At 57.7% G+C, this 17,275-nt stretch overlaps 1 protein-coding gene across 15 annotated transcripts; it reads right to left on the bottom strand.

The window, feature by feature from the left end:
* Positions 1–3,308: 3,308 nt before the first annotated feature.
* On the bottom strand, positions 3,309–17,103 carry BRAT1 (BRCA1 associated ATM activator 1). Of its 15 annotated transcripts, none has more exons than XM_070230669.1 (16): positions 17,084–17,103; positions 16,226–16,455; positions 16,004–16,132; positions 15,777–15,920; positions 12,177–12,331; positions 9,507–9,654; positions 8,648–9,020; positions 8,315–8,434; positions 7,250–7,341; positions 6,374–6,492; positions 6,111–6,297; positions 5,848–5,921; positions 5,091–5,193; positions 4,854–4,952; positions 4,521–4,696; positions 3,309–4,203 (listed from the first exon to the last, which is right to left on the bottom strand). In XM_070230669.1, the coding sequence occupies exons 4-16, from the start codon at positions 15,901–15,903 to the stop codon at positions 3,505–3,507; spliced, it is 2,472 nt and encodes an 823-aa protein (XP_070086770.1). In that variant the 5' UTR covers positions 15,904–15,920; positions 16,004–16,132; positions 16,226–16,455; positions 17,084–17,103; the 3' UTR covers positions 3,309–3,504. The 15 variants fall into 15 exon arrangements, with proteins under 15 accessions (XP_070086770.1, XP_070086768.1, XP_070086772.1 ...); XM_070230667.1 differs by lacking the exon at positions 17,084–17,103 and adding an exon at positions 16,819–16,954; XM_070230671.1 differs by lacking the exon at positions 17,084–17,103 and adding an exon at positions 16,819–16,954 and having other exon boundaries at positions 9,507–9,651.
* Positions 17,104–17,275: the final 172 nt, after the last annotated feature.

The following is a 17,275-nucleotide window of genomic DNA, read 5'->3' as shown; positions in this document are numbered from 1 at the left end:
ACAGCAGACTAAAGAGCTCCTGCAAGGCAAAGGAAGCCAGGAACGAAGAAAAGACAACCCACCAAGTGGGAGAAAATATTTGCAAATCATACACCCGACAAGGGGTTAATCTCCAAAATATATAAAGAACCCATACAACTCAACAGCAACAACAAAACAGATAACTCCATCAAAAAATGGGCAGAGGATATGAACAGGTATTTTTCCAAAGAAGATATACTGACGGCCAACAGGCACATGAAAAGATGCTCAACATCACTAATAATCAGGGAAATGCAAATCAAAACTACAATGAGATATCACCTTATATGTGTTAGGATGGCTAAAATCACGAAGACAAAAAACAACTGTTGGAGAGGGTGTGGAGAAAAGGGAACCCTCATCCACTGCTGGTGGGAATGCACACTGGTGCAGCCACTATGGAAAACAGGATGGAGATTCCTCAAATAATTAAACACAGAAATATCATATGACCCAGCTATCCCACTACTGGGTATTTATCCAAAGAACTTGAAATCAACAATTCAAGGAGACTTATGCACCCCTGTGCTCATTGTAGCATTATTCACAATAGCCAAGATATGGAAGCAACCCAAGTGCCCATCGACTGATGATTGGATAAAGAAGGTGTGGAATATATACATACATTGGAATACTACTTAGCCATAAAAAAGACAAAGTTGTCCCATCTGCAACCACATCGATGGACTCTGAGGGTATGACGTTAAGCAAAATAAGCCACAAAGAGAAAGACAAACACCGTATGACTTCACTCACACGTGGAAGATAAACACACATGGACAAAGAGAACGGATCAGTGGTTACCAGAGGGGAAGGGGGCTGGGGGTGGGTGAAAGGGGTAAAAGGGCCCATTTATATGATGACTGACAAATAATGATATACAACTGAAATTGCACAATGTAATAAACTATTATGACCTCGATAAAATTTTTTTTAAAGTGGTTGCACGAATCCATGGGAGAGAGGCAGTGGATTCAGCTGAGGGTTATGATCTCACACGTCAGTGTCCTGGTCCCATCCCAGCGCAGCTGACCAGGTGGCAGTGGTCGCACAGGTCCAGGGCTGAAGGAAGTCTGGGCAGGTGTCCTGGGTGTCCTGAAGGCTCAGTGTGAGCGTGCTGCGTGAAGCCAGGGGACTGGATTACAGTACTCCGAGGAGGCGGGCAGGGGAGGAAGAGAACAGGCTGGCCCACAGCGCCCTGGGAACACAGCAGGTGAGGAAGGGGACGGAGTAACCAAGATGCCAGCACGTGCCGATGGCCTTCCTTGTGGATGATGCAATGCCCGGCATTTCACACACCACGTCTCCGTCAGCTTGGTGACAGCGTGGTGAGCTCCCGCCCCATCTCACACACAAGGACACCGGGCTCTGCAGGTTAAATGACCTGCCCAAGGACACAGCAGCCTGGAAGTGGTGGGGCGAGGGCTTGACCCGGGTCCATCTGATGGGCCCCTTCCCTTAGTGAAGGAGCAGGAAGATGGAGCGCATTGGGCCTGTACCATGAATGCAAATTCCGCCCAAAACAACACCAGCTCCTTTGCAAGAGCACAGAATTTCCAGGAACCGGTCATCCTGCCGTCCACACACATTTCTGCCTCTCCCTCCAGGAAGTCTCTCTGATGTAGGAAAGGACACGGGCTTTCCAGAGGCTGTGGGGCCTTCACCTCTCAGCCTGATCTGAAAACTGAGGATAACAACAGCTTCTGTCAAAAGGCTTTTCTGCATCTATTGCTACGATCATGCTATTTTCCTCCATTAGCCTGTTGATGTGATGGATGACATTAGTTGATTGAACCAAAATGTACAAAGATTGAACCAGCCTTGTATACTGGAGATAAACCCCACTCGATCTTGGTGTATAGTTTTTTTTAATACATCGTGGGATTCAATGCGCTGATATTTTGTTGAGGATTTTTGCATCTAGGTTCGTGAGAGATATTGGTCCATAGTTTTCTTTCCTTGCAATGTCCTTGTCTGGTTTTGGCATTAGGGGAATGCTGGCCTCATAAAATGAGTTAGGAAGTGTTCCCTCTGCTTCTGTCTTCGGGAAGAGAATGTAGAGAACTGCTGTTATTTCTTCCTTAAAGGTCTGGTAGAATTCACTAGTGAACCCATCTGGGCCTGGTGCCATTTTGGAAGGTTATTTATTATTGATACAACTTCTTTAATAGAAACAGCCTTATTCACTCGTCTTGATTCTTCTTGTGTGAGTTCTGGCCGAATTGTCTTTCAAGGGCTTGGTCCACATCATCCAGGTTATCAAATTTGTGGAAGCTCACTTATTCCTAGGATTCCATTATCCTCTCAATTTCCCTGGGATCTGCAGTGATGTCCCCTCTTTCATTTCTGGTATTAGTAATTTGCGTCCTTTCTCTTTTATTCTTGGCCCGACTACAGGCTTATTGATTTTAGTGATCTCTTCCGAGAACCAGCTCTTGGTTTAGATGACTTTCTCTATTGATTTTCTGTTTTCAATGCCATTGATTTCTGCTCTTTGATTATATCTTTTCTTCTACTTTGGACTTATTTTTGCTCTTCCTTTTCTAGTTTCCTAAAGTCGAAGCTTAGATGACTGATTTTAGAGGCATCTTCTTTTCTCATATGTGCATTCTATGCTGTCAGTTTCCCTCTAGGTCCTGCTTCTCCTGCATGGCACAAATTTTGATAAGCTGCATTTTCATCTTTAGTTCAAACATTTTTTAACTTCTCTTGAGATTTCTCCTTTGACCACACGGGTGCTTCAGAACATTACGGCACTTATCTGTGGGAGGCAAATGGTGAAATCCCCACTTCACAGACGGGGAAACAGGTTCTGAGAGAAGTGCCTCGCCCAGGGCCCCAGGGCCAGGAAACGCGGAGCTGGGCCTGGTGTAGCTGTCTGGTCCCCTGGGGACCAGCCTGGCTCTCAACTCCCCATCATTACCACCAGCAGCTCCACCTGCTCAGTCAAGACAGCGGGCTTTGAATTGCTACAAGCTCAGGGTGATCCTGGGGGTTCAGGGCGGGAAACCTGGCCTTGGTCGGACTCGGGGTCACTATCTTAGGGGCAGGGTCCAAGGCCAGACACTCTCCAGCCTCAAGTGTTTTCTCTCTGACCATCGGGCCTCACCGGGCACAGCAGGGTCCAGGTGGAGACCCGTTCCGCCAACACACACCCACGAAGCACGTGGCTGTCCTGCGGAGGGGTCCCTCCTGACGTTCTTCCAAACCCCACAAGGCCGAGGCCTCCCCCTGGACAGTGTTAGAACACAGCCTGACTCAAAAGAGGCACTGTCAAACGCCACAGATTTTGAGTAGAAAATAAGCCACTTCTTTAATAATACATCGAAATGCGGGCTCCCTGACCTCGCTGGTCTCGCGAGGTCCTGGCTTCCCTGAGGGTCCCCTGTGCAGCCAGGCCAGGCTGGAGCCCTTGGGATGGCGGGGGCCCGAGGAAGGGACGCAGGGCAGCAGCAGGGGCTGGGCAGCCTCCGCTGGGCTGTCTCAGTAGCAGTCGGCCTGGTTCTCCCCCCGGACGCCCACGGTGGCCAGCATGTCCTGCAGGAGTGACTGAGGGCTCTTTTCCACGTGGTCGCTGCTCTCGGCCAGCGCACCCCGCAGGCCCTCTAGGTCCAAGGACCTCAGCACGGCCAGCACAGCCTCAGGCTCCAGGTCCCCCAGAGGCTCGCCCTGCTCACCCGCCCGCCACCTCTGCAGGGCGGCCTCCACAGGGACCACGTCGGGGCTGCCCTCGGCCTCCTGAAGGCCGCCGGAGGGAGTGGCCTGGGCCCTCAGGAAGAGGAGGAGGTCACAGGACTTCTGGGCCACGGGCCGGTCACAGTCAAATAAGGCACGGAAGGCGAACTCAAAGAGCCGCACTCGGCTGAGCGCCCGCAGCGCCTGGGCCAGGGGGCCGGGCGGGGTCGCCTGGGGCGCGGCCACAGCGTAGGGGCAGCGGGCACTGGGCTGGCCCAGCGTCTGTGCCAGGAACACCAGCGCCAGCTCGAGGCCCTGCGCCCGGACCTCCCAGTCCAGGTCCCGGCTCGCCGCCTGGAGCACCCTGGCCACAAACCGCTCCGTGTCCTCGGCCACGTCGGCATGGCGGTCCCTCAGCCACTCGGTGAAGACCTGCATGGCGGCCCTCCGGGGGAAGCCCTCCGAGTCCGTGGAGAGGACGTGCAGCAGCTCCGCGAGCAGGCTCTCCTGCAGGACAGAGCGGAGGAGGGTCGGTGGGGCCGGGGCTCCTGATGGGCAGGGGCGTGGAGGGCTGGGCTCAGTCTGCTCTGCCTCCTTCAGGCCACAGCCCCTCGGCCCTCTCCTCTCTTCGGTCAGATGGGGTGACCATGTCCAAGTGACAGGGGTGCCTGGGGGCTGGGCCACAGACCCAGGGGACATCCCGACAGCACCCTGGTCCCCACCCACGCCCAGGTGGCTGACTTGCTATGCTGTGGGCACCAGACAGATACACACACGGACGGCTGTGGTGGGGGCTGCCTGGCATGGGCCCTGCCGCCTCCTACCTTCTGGCCCCCCAGCTGTTCTGGGCTGGCGGCGGTGGCGTGCAGGCCCTGGCTGGACAGCTGGCCCACAGCGGTCACCGCGCTTGCACGGACGTAACTCTCAGGGTCTCGCAGGAGCTGCTCGGCGAGCTCGGGCACCTCTGACGCGAGGAGCGCGTGTCTGAAGCCGGCCTGTCCTGGGGGTCCAAGGGGCCACCACCAGCTGTGACCAAGGGCTGAGCCCGCAGCCTCCCCTTGCTCCCCTGAGGTCAGCCAAGGGGGCCCGGGTTCCCAAAGCCAACAAGAGGCGACTGGCACGTCAAGGCCAGGTCAGCCCCACTGCCCCACACTCACCTCCCCAGTGTCTGGTCACCTGAGTCAGGAACTCCAGGCCCGAGTCCCTCACCTCCCAGCAGGGGCTGCACAGACGCTTCCGCAGCACAGGGAGCAGCTCTGGAGCAGGAGGAGCGGCTCAGAGGGGCCAGGGTTGCGTCCCCACCCCTCAGGGCCACCTGGGCCTTCCCACCCAGCACCCAGCTGCCTCCTCCCCGACGGCCCCCTTAGTTTACTGCTGGCAGGGGCCAGGATTACCTCTGAGGAACAGCTGGGTGTCGGGGTCCAGATCGCAGCAGCCGGGGGCCCTGGGGGAGCTCAGGAGCCATCTGAGCGTGGCCTGGAAGGCTTTCTTCAGGACCTGCAGTGGGCAGGACAAGGCTGTGGGGCCACGACGGGTGAGCTGCCCCCCATCAGCCTCTTGTTCTCCTGCCCCCGCCCCAGGGTGCGAGATGGGGACAGGTGCAGGGAGAAGGGAATGCTGGGCTTCATTTTTATGAGGCGGAAGCATCTGGAAGCAGCAGAACTGGCATCCCAGACATGAGGGAGGAGAAGGCAGCTCTCGCCGGGACCCCCACCACTGGGGAACGGGATGTCTGCACCAAGACACGGGGCACGCCAGGGCAGCTCCTCCACCAGGCCCAGGAGCCTGCCAGGCCTTTCGCCTGAGTCCCCCTGCGGCCCGCCCAGCGGCCTTGACACTGCGCCCGCCACACCTGGCTCAGCCGTGGGTGGGAGAATGAGCACGTCTGCAGGAGATGTCAGTGAGTCTGGACCCCAAGTGCAGGGCCCCCATGGCTCCGGCTCACTGTCTCCTCGAGAATTCCCAGGAGAAGACGGGACCCCCTCCCTGCTTCCACAGCGCAGCCCCCGCACCCAGGCCTCACCCCGTGCGCCTGCCCCTCAAAATTCGCGTCACGAAGCGACTCCAGCCCCAGGGAAAGCCCCCCTCCAAGAGGCCCACGGGGGTCCCTCTGCCCACCTCCCTCCTGTCCCCCGGCCCCCGTGCCCGTACCGTGGGGCTGGAGTCGGGGCTCCTGAGGTATTCCAGGAGGACAGCAGACACCTGCGTCACCAACTCCTGGGGGCCTGAGGCAGACGCGGACGGGTGAAGCACCCCCACCTCCACCCCGGGGCCTCCCCAGCACAGGAGGGAGTCAGGGGACAGAACCCCCAGGTCAGCCGAATCCCCCGAGAAGACACCAGAGGCCGGCAGCCAGGAAAGCGTGGCGGGGTCTTGCCTGACGCCGGGCTGCACGAGAACGCACCCCTACTCACCTGTCTCCTGAGCCAGTGCCCCCAGGAAATCGAGGGCTGCTCGCTGGACCCGGACACAGCCCGCCAGGATCGCACAGAGGCGGCCCCCCACGTCAGAGGCAGGGGCTGCCGAGCCATTGCAGAAGCGCAGAATTGTCACCGCAGCCCCCAGCAGTGGCGCCTGGGGCCAGGGCGAGGGACGCTGGGGCTGGGGGGAGAAGGGAGGGTCAGTGCAGGCCTCGAGCGCCACTGCCGGTGTGGACGCGGGCCAGGGCCACACCTACCAGCGGCTGCAGCAACTCAAGGTGGGCCAGGGTCTGGCACAGGAGACCGGCACAGGCTGACTTGGAGGAGAGGAGTGTGTCCACTGTCACCGAGTCACCCGTGGTCCCCTCCGGCAAGCCTGGTGGCCAAACCAGAAACAGTACCAGGTTAACGGGCACCTCCTGCGTGACCAGCATAGGCCCTGCCACCGGTCACCAACCCCGAGGCCACTGCTCCATGTTAGAGACGAGGACCAACGGTTCCAAGCAGGTGGCTGGTCCAGGGGGATGTCTGGACAGCCGGAGCTGGGTCTGAGCCTGTGCGTAGGGCTTTCGAGAAACTGACTCCCAGCTCTCGCTGCAGCCTGTTCCTGGCCGGGTCCCACTAGCCAGGAGGTCAGCCCTCCGCTTGACACGGGCGTCCGCCAGCCATATGGCGTGCCTGGGTCCCATCTCTAATCCTCCACACATCGTGCAGCTGAAGCAAGACGAGTCAGAGGAGGAAACCCACTCGCCCGTCCCAGAATCCAGACAGCTCTGGGAGGATGAGTGCCAGGCCCACGTGACCATTCTGGGTCAGGAACAACCATGTGGCTCGAGCCCACAGTGACCACTGACCACCAAGGCCTGGGGTGGGGACGAAGCCAGCCACTCCAGGGCCACCATCATGCCCAACGGGGGCGACGATGCTGCCCACTGACTCCGGGGTGGGGACATGAAGACGTGAGTGGCAAAGCCACACCTGGGACGACGGCCTACACCCCGCCACCTTCACTCTTAGTTGGGGGTGGCGAGCCGGGCGCCCTGCGGCCCATCAGCCTGCGCCGACCGCAAGGACACAATCAGGACCCCAGAATCCTGCTCTCCTGGTCTGCCCACCCTTCCCAGGCAGCGTACCTGGGGGTCCGGGGGCCTGATCGGCAGCTGTCAGGACACAGGCCAGGGGCTGGAGAAGGACACCAAAGGCCTGGGCCCTCAGTGCCTGTGGACTGAGGACAGAGGACATGGTGAGCGGGCTCCCCAACCCCCAGGTGGGCTGTCTGCCCACCTAACATCCCCAGCAAGTCTGGGCAAAGGGGCGGTGTTGGGATCCAGATGCCCCTTGAGAAACAGCTTCCCTGCAGGCACCGGGGCCGGCACTGCAGGCCGCTGGCATGCAACTCCATGGCAGCTGCTAGACAGCGCCTCCCTGGGCCCCAGGAGCAGCCCCCAGGTCTGACCAGACCTGCCCGATGGGCGGTGCCCGCTCGGAGCCATGGGGCAGGGAGACGTCCCTTCCCACATCTTGGAAGATGGTCCTGCCGCACACCTGGGCCCAGGCTGGGCTGGGAGGCTAAGCTGGCCCAGAGCTCGCCTTCCAGGCTGGCTGCCCGATCCTTCCCTCCACCCTCAGACCACTCCCTCTCTCAGAGCATCCAGACACCCTGGAGCCCAGAGCTGGGCTCACACAGGACCTCCAGCCCCTCTGGGGGGTGGGTCCTAAGGCCACTTTCACCTGGCCCAGGCCAACCCGGAACCCTGGGATGACTTCCTGATCCTCCACACCTCTCCAGACCCCACCCATCCTTCCAGGCAGGGCGCATCCCTTCAGCTCCAGGGAGCTGTCCAGCTGCTCCCACCTACAGGTGTCTCTCTCTACTGTCCCACAGCCCCTAGTACCCAGCCCAGTGGTGTGCACACAGTGCCTATGCAGGATCTGCAAGCTAAGGCCGCTAGGGACGGGGACAGAGGGCAGCTGAGTGAGCAGGCCCAGCTCCGGGCAGAGTGACTCTGACTGTTATCTCCACGGAGCCTATAAAGCTCTTGTCGGAAAAAGTCCTCCTGTCACCAAGGAGAGTGCAGAGGCCGCACCCCAACACGGCCACACTGGACATGGCTCTGACTGTTCTCCAGCTCCAGGAGCTCCCTGAGGACACTCGAGACCTCTCTGCCTGCCTGCACACAATGAGCCCCAATCCTCACCAGTCCTGCAGCTTCAGGATCCCCAAAGCCAGAGGCCCTGCTTGTGCGGGACTCAGACGGCGCAGGGTCTGTGCCAACGTCTCCCACAGGCCACAGTCAGAGGAGCTCAACACGGGAGAGCTGCAGAGAAGGACCCGGGAGAGAGAAAATCACAACTCTGTCCCGGGCACCAAGGCCCAGCTCGGATGGAAGGCCCCGCCTAGGTGTGCGGGCCTTCAGATGCCCTCCAGGGCCCCTCGATGAGGTGGCACTCTCGGGAGCCAAGGGGACGGGCCCCAGGTGCAGCAGCCGCGCCCCCTCCACCCGCCCCCAGCTGCGCCCCGGGGAGCTGACCGGGCCACGCTGAGGAGGAGGTCCACGAGCGAGTGTGCGGCTGGGAGGGGGTCTTCCTGAAGCAGACAGGCCACGAGGGGACTCAGCCGCTCCCAAAGGACCTGCATCCAAGGGCCGTGGCAGTGCCCGAAGGTGGTGGTCAGGACGTTGAGGGCCTGCGTGACCTGCGGGGTGGCCATAGAGCGCAGTGATCCTTCAATGTGACCCACGATCTTCTGGGCACACACTGGCCAGTCACAAGCCTGCGGGCTGGGGGGTCCCTCAGCTGGGCGTTGCAGGGACAGGCCCAGGATGTGCACCAGGAGCTGCCCGGCGGCCGAGGCCACAAACAGGCTGGAATCTCCCTGCAGGGAGAAGATGGTGTCAAGGGTACCTGGGGGTGGACAAGGGGTGAGGAGAGAAGAACACAGGGATCAGCTGGAACGGCATCGGAGGCAGACAGCAGAGATGCTAAGACCACTGAGTGGCTTTAAGCTGGGACTTCAGAACCGCAGGGGAAGGCCGATTGCAGGAGGCACCCTCAGAGGCCCCAGCCTCCCCTCTGAGCAGAGGCAAGGGAACCACACCGGAGTTTCACGGGGTGAGCAGCTTAGACCCTTGGAAGCTTCTGATTCCTTCCAATTAGTTTCACGGCCACCCTAGCTGCTGGGTCTGACCTATGAGCCAAAGGCCACTGTAACACCCTCGAGGGGCCTCTAACCCCCATCACCCCGTGAGCTCCTCACAACAGCCCTGTGAGATCATAGACAGTTCTACAGATGAGAGCACGAGGCCCAGCAAGGTCCAGTGCTTTCCCTGGGGCACACAGCATCAGCCACAGGGGGCCACAGATGGCGGGCAGGGCGGGCAGGGCACTCACCGCAGTCGGCCAGGAAGGGCAGGGCGCTGGGGTGCTGTGCCAGTGAGCGCAGGCCCTGGATCCAGCCGCTGCGCACGGTGGGGGCGCTCCAGGCTGCCTGGCCGAGGGGTCCGGCCTCCCCAAAGAGCCCGGGCAGCAACTCTGCCTGCTGGGAAGCAGAGAAGGAAGCGGTGACGCGGGCCTGTTTGCAGGGGACAGGCAGATCGGGGACGGCCGTCCTGTTGAGGCACTTGGGGAACTTTCTCATGCGCTGCTGATACAAAGAGCCCCCACACCCGCGGCAGCTGTGCTTTGGGGAGGTGGTGGGTGGCCACCAGCGCCAGCCAAGGGTGGCCACAGCACCGTCAAGTCTGCCTTCAAGGGGACAGAGCTTTGGGAGAAGGACAGGGTTTTAAGTAAAGGCCCATCTATCCTGTTACCGCTTATTCAGAAATCATCCCCCCACAACAGTACCACCAGCTTCCCTGCCAACGGCCCACCTCTGACCGTGAGATTCTGAACTCGAGGACCCCAGTGGTCCTCCAGGGCCTACTGGACTCCTGAGCCTGGCACATGGGCCTGTCAGCACCCACCTCCTCCAGGCGCCCCCCTACCCCCGATGCCCCAGCGGGCCTGGTGTGCCAGGCCTGCCCTGCCCCCGCCCACGTTCAAACCCTTTACAACCCAGCTGGGAGTTCAATGCCCCCGTGAAGCCTACCCACTGGCTGGCAGCGGCTAACCCCCCACTCAGTCCCCACAGGGTTATGGACGTCCATGGTCACACATGCACGCTGTCCTACGTTTCCCGCCATGAGCAGGAAACCCCGGTGCCACCTCTTACTAACGGAGCCCTCACTGGTGTGGTTGTTTGCTCTGAGCCTTGCCCGTCTCCACGGTGGAAATGTTGGGCAGGGCCCGTGCCCAGGGCAGGCCAGGCCTTGGGACATCCTGTTCAGCTTCGTCTCACTCTCAAGGGACAGGAACGCTCCAACCATCTCAGACTCCAGGCTACAGGACATAGGGCCTTGGAGACACGCTTACAATCGCTCCAGGCTAGACGTCTACTCTACAATGGCCGTGAGCCCCGGGGGTGCTGCTGCTGGCGGCTCCCCGGGGAGCCCTCTGCGGGATCTGCTGTCACCTAAGGACCCTCTCAAAGTGACAGCCCCTCCCTGGGGTAGCTCACAGCCAATGGGAGCCCTCAAGTAGACTGCGGGCACGTCCCCTGCCCAGACACTGTGCACTGCAGACAGGGCCAGTGCTGGGCAGCTGGCTGACGAGGGGCTGCGAGACCACCTGGGAGCCTGTGAAGAAGCGGGTGAAAAGGGGACGGGAGGCTGACCCCGTGCTGTGGGCCCCGGAGAGAGGAGAGCAAGCTTTCCCCACGACTCCGAGCCTGGAGCCCTCGTCCCGGCACACGGGGACGGACCACCAGACGGGGGGGCAGCCAGCAGCCTTTCCAGCCCCCAAGGCCCGGCGGCCCCAGAGACGGAGAAGGAGGAGATGGAGAAGCAGGGATGGGACAACAAAGTCCCCAGGAAGCCAACACAGCTGGAGGAGCCACGTGCTGGGGACCAAGAATTCGCTCTCAGAGAAGCAGGCAGTGGACAAGTCCCGCAAACGGCCAGACTTCCAGCGTTCAGAGTGGGCTCCGCCAGATCTGCGGGGCCCTCACGCTGAGCCCTCCGTTCCCTTATCCAGGAACCGGGGACACAGACTCCTGGTCTGCTTACTGGCCGCAGCTTCCAGGATAACACGAAAGCCATCTTGCAAACTCTGAAGTGCTTTATAAACTGCAAAACACCACAGGCCAGGCGGGATCACCGCACGGGAGGACAGCAAGCACAAAGTTACGCCCTAAAACACACTTCAGTGTAGCGAGGCGACAGACAGGATCCCAGAAAGGCTGTCCCACAGTGGGCTGGCGCTGGGCTGCGTCCCCAGAGCCTGCACGGCTGAACTGAGGAGCACCCGTGATGGCATCCCAATGGCACTGGGAGGACACATCCCTCCCTCCTGCTGTCCTCTCTCCCAGAGGCTCCGTCACAGCACGGCCTCCCCGGGGCTCTTGGCACAGGGGGTCAGAGAAGGCAGGCGTGCCTCCACGCAACCTGGCAGGGCTGTGAGGTGCCCAGAGACGCCATCGCTGTGACTGGTAGGGCCAGAGAGGCCGGCATCAGGCGTCACCTCGTGAGCCCAGCTGGGCCCACGCAGGGGTGTGGGAAGCTGCACGACACACAGCTTGGGGGGCTCCACGCTCCCATGCCTTGGGGCTATGTAGAAATTCTCAGGAGTCATTCACTCACCCAACAGGCTATGTGCCAGACTGGGCACCTGGTTAATCCTCACAACACCCATGGGACACGCACGATCTCCTCTCCGTCACAGGGAGAAACCGAGGTCAGGGGACTCAGGGAGGCGGGCGAGGCCCTCCAGCGGGTTAAGCGTCAGAGCCGAACGCACCCCAGTTCCGTCTCATTCCAAAAAGTTCACCCCTCCACCCAACGTCACTCCCAGTGGGCTTTCAAAGGGGCTCCCTCTCGGGAGCAAAACCTTGCGGCACACTCAGACGCAGGGGCAAGGCGCGTCTCAGAGACGGAGGGACCGTGACAGCCACCCCTGCTTTACGGGCCTGCAGGGGAAGAGCCGTGCGCCCCTTGGCGGGTCACGAGGTGGGAGGCCCAGGCTCACCTGAAGATACTGGAAGCAGCTCTCCTGGGCCGCAAACACCCCTGCGAGGCGGAGGGAGAAGGAGAGGACTCTGGCGCTCAGGCCCTGGGGCTTCAGCACGTGGCACAGCAACTCCACCAGGCAGGGATTCTCCTGCAGCAACTGCAGGCTGGACCCTGGAGACAGGCCCAGCCGGGGGGCGTGTCACCGGGGGCGCACCGCTGCCCGTCTGCCCGAACGACTGCTCTTCTAATGACTCCCAGGCCCCTTCTCTCTCCAGCTGTGAGATTTCCCGTCTAACTGGGAGAAAACGCTTGCAGCGAAGGATTCCTAACTGTCACTCCACGACGGGGGACACGCCAGAAAGCCAACACTTCCACAACAGGGAAAGGATGGGGACAGGAAATATAAACGGCCGACAAACCTGAAAAGATGCTCTGTCTCACCCATTAGAAAAAAGGAACACAGATTAAAGCAGGAGACCATTTTCACCTCTCCAGTGCATACTTTTTTCTTAAACCGAGAGTACTTGACGCGAGAGTACCTCCCTTCTAGACCTGGCATCTAACATTTCTACACTCACCCACGCTGTCGTTCAAAAGCACCGATGGGGGGAAAGGCGGGGAGAGCTTCCACGGAGAGGCTGGTGCTCAAAGAACTACCAAAGAATACGGCTCAGTCAGAAGGAAAAAGGACAGCGTGAAGAAGAGAGAAGCAAGAGGCAGAGACCAATAAACACGTGGGAAAACCCAGATAGGCACTGACTTCGAAAACTAACAATAAATAACTTTTGAAGGGTTTTAAAACAAGATAGAGGGGCCGGCCCGGTGGCACAGTGGTTAAGTTCGCACGTTCCGCTTCGGCGGCCTGGGGTTTGCCTGTTCAGATCCCGGGTGTGGACATGGCACCGCTTGGCAAAGCAATGCTGTGGTAGGCGTCCCACATATAAAGTGGAGGAAGATGGGCATGGATGTGAGCTCAGGGCCAGTCTTCCTCAGCAAAAAGAGGAGGATTGGCAGCAGTTAGCTCAGGGCTAATCTTCCTCAAAAAAAAAAAAAAAAAAAGAAGATAGAATCAAGATACCAGACACAAAAACCTGGAACATTGTGCTGGGCTTGGAATGCTCCAAGATCCTCACATTGAAGACACTCGGACCAGAGGATGGAGATGCTAACGCACTTCCCACTGTTTTTATCCAGTTTGCTTGTAAGGGTACCCTAAAGGACATAAGTGAGATGCATAACTTCAAAGCCAGAAGAAAGATTAGAAAAACAAAAGCTTTATCAATCCAAAGAGGGCAGATAAGGAGGAAAAGGGAGCAAAGACAAGGCATGGGAAATTAAAAAAACACAAAAGAAAGTGGTGAAAACAGGTTCAGACATAACAGCTCCCAAATGAAACAGATTAACCTGTCTGTTAAAAGAAAGAGCCGCTCAGATTAAATTAAGAACCAAAGGCCAGCAACAGTCTGTTTCTAAGAAGCGATGAAGCTTGACAAGGCAGAGAAGCCGAGAGTAAAAAGATACGTAGGCAAATCCTAATTTTGGAAAAGCTGCAGCAGCAAGAGTAATATCAGATAGAACTGACTTCAAAGCAAAGAGTGTTACCAGTGCTTTAGAGAGAAAGTCACTGCTCAGAGATAAATCTCAGAAGACAGGAGTCCGAGCCTGCACGGACCTAACCCAACCTCAAAGTATACAAAGAAAAACAAGACAGAATTTCAAAGAAAAACTGCTGACTCTGCAATCTTAGTGTAAGATTTTTACACATCTCTCAAGAACAATTAAGTAAATAAGTGAGCAAGAACAGAGCAGGCTTGAACACAAACTTGAACGAAGGAACTTGTGTGGAGACCACGTTCCTCCATCAGGTAGAACTTGAAGGAAAACTGAGTACACGCTGGGGCAGGAGGGAGCAGAGATTAACTGCTAACGGGCACTGGGCTTCTTTCAAAGGGCTGAAAATGCTGCAAAATTAGATTGTGGCGATGGTCGCACAACCTTGCGAATTTATTAAAAACCATCGAATTATACACTTTAAGTAGGTCAGTTCCATGCTATGTAAATCATATCTAGAATAAAGCTGTTTAAAAGTAATTTTTAAAATTTGGCTACAAACTAGGCAACAATTGAGCCTTACAAATACCAAAAAAAAAATACCAGATAGTGAAATCTATAGGGCACTGGCAAAAACTATCTGCATACTAAGCTGCAATAAAAACCTCAACAGACATAAAAGAATCAAAATACAGATGTTTTCTAATTCCAATGAAATAAATTAAAAACCAATAATAAAAAGACTGAAAAAACCTCCATATTGTGAGTCTAAAAGATACCCTTTTAAATAATTTGTGGGGGTGAGGCCAGCCCAGTGACGTAGCAGTTAAGTTTGCACGCTCCACTTCGGGGGCCCAGGGTTCATGGATTGGGATCCTGGGCGTGGACCGACACATTGCTCAGCAAGCCACGCTGTGGCAGCGTACCCACATATAAAGTACAGGAAGACTGGCATGAATGTTAGCTCAGGGACAATCTTCCTCAAGCAAAAAGAGGAGGGCTGGCAACAGATGTTAGCTCAGGGCTAATCTTCCTCACCAAAAAAAAAAAAAGAAAAGAAAAGAAAGAATCTTTTAAAAAAGATAATAAATAAATAAATAATTTGTGGGTAAAGAAAAATCGTTACGAAAAGCATGAAATATCTGGAACTAAGTTACAATAAAAATACCACATAGTAAAACTTGCAGGGTGCAGCTCAAGTGACACTTTCAGAGAACTGTGCAGCCTTCAATGCATATTTTAGGAAACAAGAAAGACTGAGATATTCAACTCAAAAAGCAAGTAAAAGAACAGGGTAAACCAAAGTAAGTAACAAACAGCAGAAATTAATGACAAGGCATCTACCCTAAGGCAATTATCAGCCAAGAGGACAAACACTTACACAAGAAGATGTAGGCACAAAGAAAGCCATTACAGCATTATTTATAACAACGGAACATTAGGAATGTATGTAAAAATAGTGGAATGATTGTATAAATTACGGTCCATTCATACAGCGAGTGGCACATAGTCAATAAAATCAACGTGTTCTGTGGGGAAAACACCCACTATAACGGTAAGAGAGAAAAAGCAAGACATCAAATTGTATTTATGCTGCGATCTCATTTTCATAAGAAAAACACAGCTTCGTGCTGTGTTAGGGAAAAAGGCCGGAAGTAAATAAAAACTTTAATGGTGGTTTAATTTTCCCCTTCACCCCTCTGTGTTGTTCAAATTTTACTTAAAGAATATGCGCTACTTTCATAATCAGAAAGGAATGCCGATTTCTTAAAACAAACAAAAGAACGCAATGAGAACAACAAGGTAAGTTTGTCCGTGCCTTCTGCAGCCATCTAACACGAACTGAACAACGGGAGACCTGCATCAAGGCTGGAATCAGCTAAAAACTTCAACCTCAAGCTCTCTTGATCATTCCCTCAGGCTGTAGCTTGATGCAATTAGGCGGGAGGAACCTTCAGGATGTGGAGAAAGGACACCAGGTGGACACCCCTTCCCCAGGACAGGGGAGCCCCGCGCACCCTCTGGCCACCGGGGAAACAGTCAAGAGCAGCACCCTCACCCTTACCTGCTTCAGTGATCGTTTTAAACCAGTCCAGCAGCTTCTCCAAACAGGTGTCATCTGCCACCGGCTGCCTGGGGTCTGCCAGAACAGCACAGAGAGCCGGGAGGAGCTGGGAGCACTCTGGGTCCATGGTGAGGCTGGAGATTCCTACAAAGGAAATGTCAGGGCCAGACCCCACCCACCCTAGTCACAGTCAGTCCCCACGCCTGCTCAGGCCCCAGAACTTTCACCTCAGGCCAGGCGGCTGGAAAACAACTCTCGGAGAGAAGCTCCAAGCTGCCAGGATGGATGCAAAGCCTCAGCCAGGGTGGGGCTGGAGGGGGTCAAGAGTAAGCAGGGCCGAGTCCTGGCCACCCTAGCTGGAAAGGAGTCCGGTGTAAACCATGAGACCTCAGGAGCTCAAAGCCTGCCAACCTTGGGCTCTGGCGGGAGGAGAACAGCAGGATGCTCACCTAGGCTGCGGGGCCAGAGTCGGGGGGGTGTGTGCGTCCTGGGGCCAGCCAGCGCGGACAGAGGAAGAGCGTCTCAGTCCGGGCTGGAAGTGTCTGTCTGTTCTGTCCCTTCTGGGGGTCAGGGCGTCTGCATCTGACAACCCTGCAGCCAGCAGTGTGCGCGGAGGGGAAGGCGCTCTGTCCACTGTCGGTCCCTCCAGGGCCGGGAGGTGTGCACCCGCGTGTCCAGCCTGGAAGGGGACAGGGAAGCCCGTCGGTCCTGTGATCAGGGAGGGCTCTCGCATGAGGGAAGGGTGGCCAGTGACTCTGTCGGAGTCACGAGTGAGTCTGCCTGGGCTGGGGCATCCGTCTGTCCATCCAGGGCGAGGCTAGGTCCCTGCGGAAGGGGCCCTCCCCGTGGAACCCGCCGCGGGTCGGGGCCGCCCGGAGGGTCCAGAAAGGGCCCGGGCCGGTGGCCGCAGTCGCGTCAGGACCCGGCCCAGGCCGCGCGCGCCAGCCGCAGGATGCTCCCCGGCCAGCCCGCCCTGGGTCCTGGTCCCCGACTCCGCGGGACGCGCCACCGCGACCTAGACCCTCTCCGGCGCGCGCCTCACCTGCTCCGCGCCCGTCCGCCGCCGAGGCCCCGCCCCCACCGCCCAGGCCCCGCCCCGACCGCGCCACCTGCCGGGTCTGGAGGGGGGCGAGGACGGGGATGGCCGGTGTGCGGAACCGTGAAAGCCCCACCGTGATGGCCACTCTTGGAGCCCCGAGAGCCAAGACTTTGGAAACGAGCTCAAGCTGAGAGGCTTTGGGGACAGGCCAGCGACAAATCGGTCGCCCCGACCCATCACCCCCACTGGGACTCTCAGTGGTACGTACCCGAGCGTCCGGCGGGCATTGCGCCCGGAAGGCGGGGCTTCTGGAGGAAAGGGCGGGGCTATTCCAGGAAGGGGCGTGGCCTCGCCAGCCAAGGGGGCGTCATACGTTTGGGCGGGCGGGAAGCACGTGCCGCAACCAGGCGTACTCATCACTGAGCAAAACTCTGGTGTTTTGGCCTCGAAACTGGGTCGT

The sequence above is a fragment of the Equus caballus genome, chromosome 13 (assembly GCF_041296265.1).
Source record: "Equus caballus isolate H_3958 breed thoroughbred chromosome 13, TB-T2T, whole genome shotgun sequence".
Taxonomy (NCBI): domain Eukaryota; kingdom Metazoa; phylum Chordata; class Mammalia; order Perissodactyla; family Equidae; genus Equus; species Equus caballus.
Note: the sequence above shows the minus strand (reverse complement) of the source record. Positions and strands in the feature narration are given on the sequence as shown.

Excerpts from the sequence above, each read along its gene's own strand:
- BRAT1 (XM_070230669.1), bottom strand. The coding sequence starts at position 15,903 with ATGGACCCAGAGTGCTCCCAGCTCCTCCCGGCTCTCTGTGCTGTTCTG. Across the intron at positions 12,332-15,776 it reads TAAAACGATCACTGAAGCAG|GGTCCAGCCTGCAGTTGCTG; the intron begins GTAAGGGTGAGG and ends GCCTGTCTCCAG. Across the intron at positions 5,194-5,847 it reads GCCCCGACTCCAGCCCCACG|GTCCTGAAGAAAGCCTTCCA; the intron begins GTACGGGCACGG and ends TGCCCACTGCAG.